The sequence below is a fragment of the Varroa jacobsoni genome, unplaced genomic scaffold (assembly GCF_002532875.2).
Source record: "Varroa jacobsoni isolate VJ856 unplaced genomic scaffold, vjacob_1.0 scaffold_693, whole genome shotgun sequence".
Classification (NCBI taxonomy): domain Eukaryota; kingdom Metazoa; phylum Arthropoda; class Arachnida; order Mesostigmata; family Varroidae; genus Varroa; species Varroa jacobsoni.
In genome coordinates, this window is record NW_019213595.1 from 107777 (window position 1) to 113059 (window position 5283).

General features: G+C 35.5%; 1 protein-coding gene across 4 annotated transcripts; it reads right to left on the bottom strand.

The window, feature by feature from the left end:
- Nucleotides 1-786: 786 nt before the first annotated feature.
- Fnta (farnesyl transferase alpha) lies at nucleotides 787-5116 on the bottom strand. 4 transcript variants are annotated; one of them, XM_022837104.2, is made up of 6 exons: nucleotides 4972-5115; nucleotides 3949-4208; nucleotides 3476-3627; nucleotides 2936-3148; nucleotides 1935-2019; nucleotides 787-1229 (listed from the first exon to the last, which is right to left on the bottom strand). In XM_022837104.2, the coding sequence occupies exons 2-6, from the start codon at nucleotides 4159-4161 to the stop codon at nucleotides 948-950; spliced, it is 945 nt and encodes a 314-aa protein (XP_022692839.1). In that variant the 5' UTR covers nucleotides 4162-4208; nucleotides 4972-5115; the 3' UTR covers nucleotides 787-947. The 4 variants fall into 4 exon arrangements, with proteins under 4 accessions (XP_022692839.1, XP_022692840.1, XP_022692841.1 ...); XM_022837105.2 differs by having other exon boundaries at nucleotides 3949-4204; nucleotides 4972-5107; XM_022837106.2 differs by having other exon boundaries at nucleotides 3949-4178; nucleotides 4972-5101.
- Nucleotides 5117-5283: the final 167 nt, after the last annotated feature.

Here is a 5283-nt window from a genome sequence, read left to right on the forward strand (position 1 = left end):
ATCAATTAGTATAGTTAATTTCAACAATGATAGCCGTGAGATGGCTATATAAGAACACTAGCTCTAAGAAGCTGTGCGTTGTTAGTTTTATACGTTATTTCTGTACTGTACAGAAGTCAGTAGTTTTGGCTAGTATCTGGCTAGTAAAAAAAATTAATTAACGCATTCCGGTATCATGGAATTAAGACGTTTGAGGTTTAGTGTGGAGGTGTCTCTAGAGATGTAGTTTGAGCTAAATTCTCTTGCGTCATCGCGATTACTCATCTCTGACATCAGGGTGGTTATCGAGAGCGTTATCAACGATTTGACAACCACAGTACGAAAGATTCGCCAGTTACCGATATACAACTCTGTAGCAGCAACACAGTGATACCTAAAGGGAGAACACTATTACGTAGTGCCAATATATCCTTGTATTATAATGGACCGGGATTTTAGTAACTCCAAATAAAACTACGCAACGTTAGTTCGATATCAATCGAAATAATTTATTGGCTCATATTCAAGATGATTTAGCACTACGCTATGTTATTACTGATCCTTGGCGTATCAGCAAAGATTAAAAAGTATCAATGCATTTCTTTTAGATACAAAGTCTGTAATTTCCTTTTTCTAATACTGGCTATAAAACCTTCGACGTAAACACTAAGTGCAGGATTCTGCGAGTAATAACGAACAATGAAACAACTTTCTATTTAAACGTTACCTAATTCTTACATTAGTAAACCCTACTAAATGCGTACAATCAATATGATCTTCTTGCATATGGAATAAAATATTATGTAATTTATTTTTGTTTTTAATAATAACGTCTCCGTTTTATTTATTTTTCTCTTAGCATATACAGCTCTTTCATTGTATATATGTAACTAGTCCGTTGAAAGGAAAAACGTATGAACGAACATTTATTTTTCATTACGCCTTCCCTAATTCCAACTAGATGAAGATCAGTTTTCTCCTGTCGGCTCATTTAACAACAATTTCTGTTTAAATGTCCAGTAAGGTGATCTTGGAATATCCTCTGTCCTCAGAATGGACACAATTTCTAGAGCCTCTTTTTTCATTTCAGCTTTCTCATATATAGACAGCAGTGTAGCGTATAAATAAATATTATGAATTCCGTCCGCTCGCATTTGCTCGCATTTTTTTCGTAGTTTTTCTTGTTGAGATTCATCAGCGTGCGCTAGGATTCCTCCAAGATAGTTCCACGCGCTTTCGTTACAAGACACCTGTTACGAAACCGAAAAAAAAAAGCAAATATGCTCTAAACACTAAATATCTATTAATTACAAATAGAGATACACGGCAAGCACACATTGGGCGTTAATTTAACTCGTACTTTTTCCGATAACCATACCGAGCTATATCTATTATGCCACAGGCAGCCTTTTCGGGCGTCTCTGCTAATGAATATCTGCTACACATATGTATATTATATACCGTGACTGTACAAGGAGGTCTCTCATAGCATTTGCTTTGGTTTATACTCGGATATTTCAATTTTATTGATTACGTAGATCCCTTTAACCAAACAATTTTTTGCTATCTGCGAATTTGAACTGGGTTTGTTAAATGAAAAAAAAGTGATAGGCAATAATGTTGTAGGCACGCCACCTACAGTAGCGTATTGTACATCCTTAACCTCTATGTGTCGAGTTTTATGTCCGGTGTTGCCGTTAAGCATTTCATCAGGCTGGTTCCCAGAAACTAAGCGTATTTATGCTAAAGTTCGAATTTAGACCACAACGTGTTCCTAATGTTAACAGATACGTTACCCACTAAACTATCATGGGACCTGCACCTGCTTAGCAGTAATGGTTTTATAGTTTGACGAAAAAATATCACCGAATTTCTCATACGATATTAAGACATAAAATCTAAATATACTAGGCTCTGAAATGAGGTACATCGATTTTACTAAAAAGTAAAGTTACCTGAGAAATTTTGTCTAGCGTAAACTTAATTTCTTCCTCTACAACGGGACGAAGGAAACCAGTAGTATTTTTCAAGACGAAATAACTGAAAGGCGGAATAAATGTCTATTAAGTTTTCAATTGTAGTGTAACGGTAAAGTTTAGAAACAGGCTTTAATAATACCATCAGCATGTCTGACTTGGATAAATCTGAAAATGCAGGCCACTTTGAATAAGGCTGTTTGCTGATATCAAAGAAATTATGTAAGGTAAAAACTCACCATTTGTTTAACATCGTCTCTAGATCGAATATTGCCGGGAGTGGCAACAAATAATAACTATATTTCCTAAGGGAGTTCAGGCATCTAGTCTTACAGGACTTCTCTATGTATTGGTCTAATGTATCAGATACCAAACCGCTGCGTTTTCTTCTAAGCTTTTGGGTTTTTGGGATCTCCAAAAAAAATGCGTTTCCATATCATAATGTATTTGCTCACTGTACCCCGTAAAGTTTTAACCATCTATAATCTGGCATTTATAGTAGGCGAAGAATATGTTATTAAAAAACTTATAAATCTCATGTTCTCCATTATTTGAATAAACACAAGCTTTTCCTACTTTAGTTTTAGAAATCTCAATCATTCCTGCGAAGTCAGTTATTTAGGAAAACCTTGTAGTTATATTTTTTGCAGTTGACATTTTGTGTATTAATACGATGATCTCATACTCAAATATAACGAAAAAATCAGTACATTAAATGGTAACGAAACTTATTTTAGTGGAATTTTAAGGTGGTTCATGTTACTTCTAGTAGACTTGCACATTTCAGTACTAAACCAGACACATGGAATATACGAAAGCTAGTTTTAATCTATAGACTTCGCAAAGGAGAATTCCATTAAAGTTTGTACAAAAAAGAAATATACCTACTTATTAGCGAACGATCGAAGTCAAGTTGAAGGTGTAGTCTAGCGTGCATCAAGCGCTTTATTATATCTGCCATGCCCCGCTGTTATACTTACCGTTGATTCCAGGCGGAATTATTTCTAATATCTTCGTTAAGCATTGACGAACAAAAATTTAACTCCTTGCTCCAAAGGTTGAATGTCTTGAGCAACCATTGACGATATTGCCATGCATGGTAGTTTTTTGCGTCTTCGCTAAGTACGCGTTCGATAAAATCGAGTTCACCTTTTGGATCATTGCGAAGCTGTACGAGCCTCTGGCGATGATACCTGGAGGGGCAGGCGTACATGTCAATAGTAAAATACAACGATTACATAATTGTTTTTTCAAATTCTTAAGCTAGAAGGACGAACAGAAGATCTGTATATTCATGTATTTTTATATTCTGTACAATTGTAAGCTGCAGAATCTCTTATCCATATATATTTACCTTCATTTATTTAGCAAACATTGTTTTAAGATAACAACAATTATCATAGCCAAGAGCCATTGTCTATATCATTATGTAAACTATTACTAGTTGAGATTGTACACTTCAAGACAGATGGACGTGTGTTTTTGGTTAAGAAATGTTGACAGTGGAAGAGAGTACATACCAAACCTGATAGTTTTTTTGGTTATCGAAAATCTGCCGACTCATAAACTCCATTTCTTCGTTAAGGTCTTTTTTCAGGTGCTCGAGTAACCTTCGTCGCAGTACCCATACAGTGTAGCATGCGGGATTCTCATCTGCACAGGTCGTGGTTAACTGAAATAATTAGCTAAATTATTACCAAGGTAGAAATACAACGAGCAATTGTCCAAGGAATCATCAGTTTTATGGTTTAAGAACTAAAACCATTATTTTCAGGGGGTACAATGAATCGAAAAAGTGCTTAATTTTGTTACCCTTTTTTATTGAATGATCGGGTGACCCCAGGGGTCGTTGCTTCACGTCCCACCAATAATGCATAAATACCACACAGTTTGTGAACTTAATTTGCTTGCATGATGTTTTATTAAGCTGATTATAAGAGGCTGGATTAAAGCATTATGTTTTAATGAAACACTACTTGAAGCTGTTATTCACCTCGAAGACTCGCTCGCTGAGTTCGCCGCTCTTGATGACCGCACGAAGATAGCCAAAACAGTCCCGAAACGTATTCGTATAAGAGATTTTTAATACATCATCTGATTGCTGATCTAAATCCTCGGGCGTCACATCTTGCCACTCCGGTCGTTCACGATATAGTTTTCTGGCGGAAGTTTCCGTTGAAACTGAACTTTCCGATCTTTCAGACATGTTGACCCAACCATCAACTGTGATTGTTCTTCAGTTAGAATCGCTATCTAGCGAGGGAAAAGGCAGAACTTAAAAACTTGTTCCAATAGATGAATTTTATTGTAATATTAGGTATGTGTTCTTAAAGAATAGGTAGCCTCCGTTTCCGAAGCATCCCAAAACCGACATATCAACGCGTCAATATAATAAAAGTTCACCAGTAAATGATACATTAGAATCTTTATGAATTTCTGCATATTAAATATTTTAGTACAATTTTTTTTAGTGTGGTTATCGAAGACCAAATATTTTAGATCTGGAAATTGTTGCAGTAAACGAAGTCTATAAATTTGTAATGGATGCTATAGACACATATATTGCTGTTGTGTTTTTCCAAAATATTGCCGAACAGTTTTCGAAAGAAAAGAGGGCAATTTACTACGCAGGTTTCTTTCGTTGAGACATTTCACACTTCTGGTGTAAACAATTATTCAGAAAGGTTTGTATATTCTCTCTTTAACATAACAACCGGATAAGATTTATAATATAATAATAATATAAGCATCAATATAAATGAATCCGTTGGGCAAATTATTTTAAATTGTTGTCAATATCTATAGCACACATTGGAAGAACTGACGTAAGAGAATAATAAATTTATCAGGCTACCATGATTCATTTTCACTCGAATAAAATTAGTAAAAATATTTTTTTGTCGGTGACCGGTACATAATAACTCGGTCTTTAAGATAAACCGCTATACAATCTCGATTGATAAAAAATAACCATGTACTCTCACATACAAGCAGCTACTTCGTTGTTGAAATTTACCTTTACTCGCTAGTAAGAAAGTCGGTAATTTAGATTTCAACTAATTTCCACTTCCTCTGTTGTTTACGTCATTCGTGCGCAATGTGAGGCGGGTCTGTTGCACAGTCGCTCGCTTGTTCTAAAGTCGAATACCAGACAGTGCATAAATCACAGAAGTGTCGATATAGGTGGTGGCAGCAGTTAAGGCAAACTTACTTAACACCAAGAACGTGCGGCCACTTTTTTCACTGTAGTAACAGAGGAAATATTGACGCGTGAAAATACAATATTATTGTTATGCCTAAAACGTGAGAAGTGCATTACTGCGAAATG

Excerpts from the sequence above, each read along its gene's own strand:
- Fnta (XM_022837104.2), bottom strand. The coding sequence starts at position 4,161 with ATGTCTGAAAGATCGGAAAGTTCAGTTTCAACGGAAACTTCCGCCAGA. Across the intron at positions 3,149-3,475 it reads CAAAAAAACTATCAGGTTTG|GTATCATCGCCAGAGGCTCG; the intron begins GTATGTACTCTC and ends CTGCCCCTCCAG. Across the intron at positions 1,230-1,934 it reads CGCTAGACAAAATTTCTCAG|GTGTCTTGTAACGAAAGCGC; the intron begins GTAACTTTACTT and ends GTTTCGTAACAG.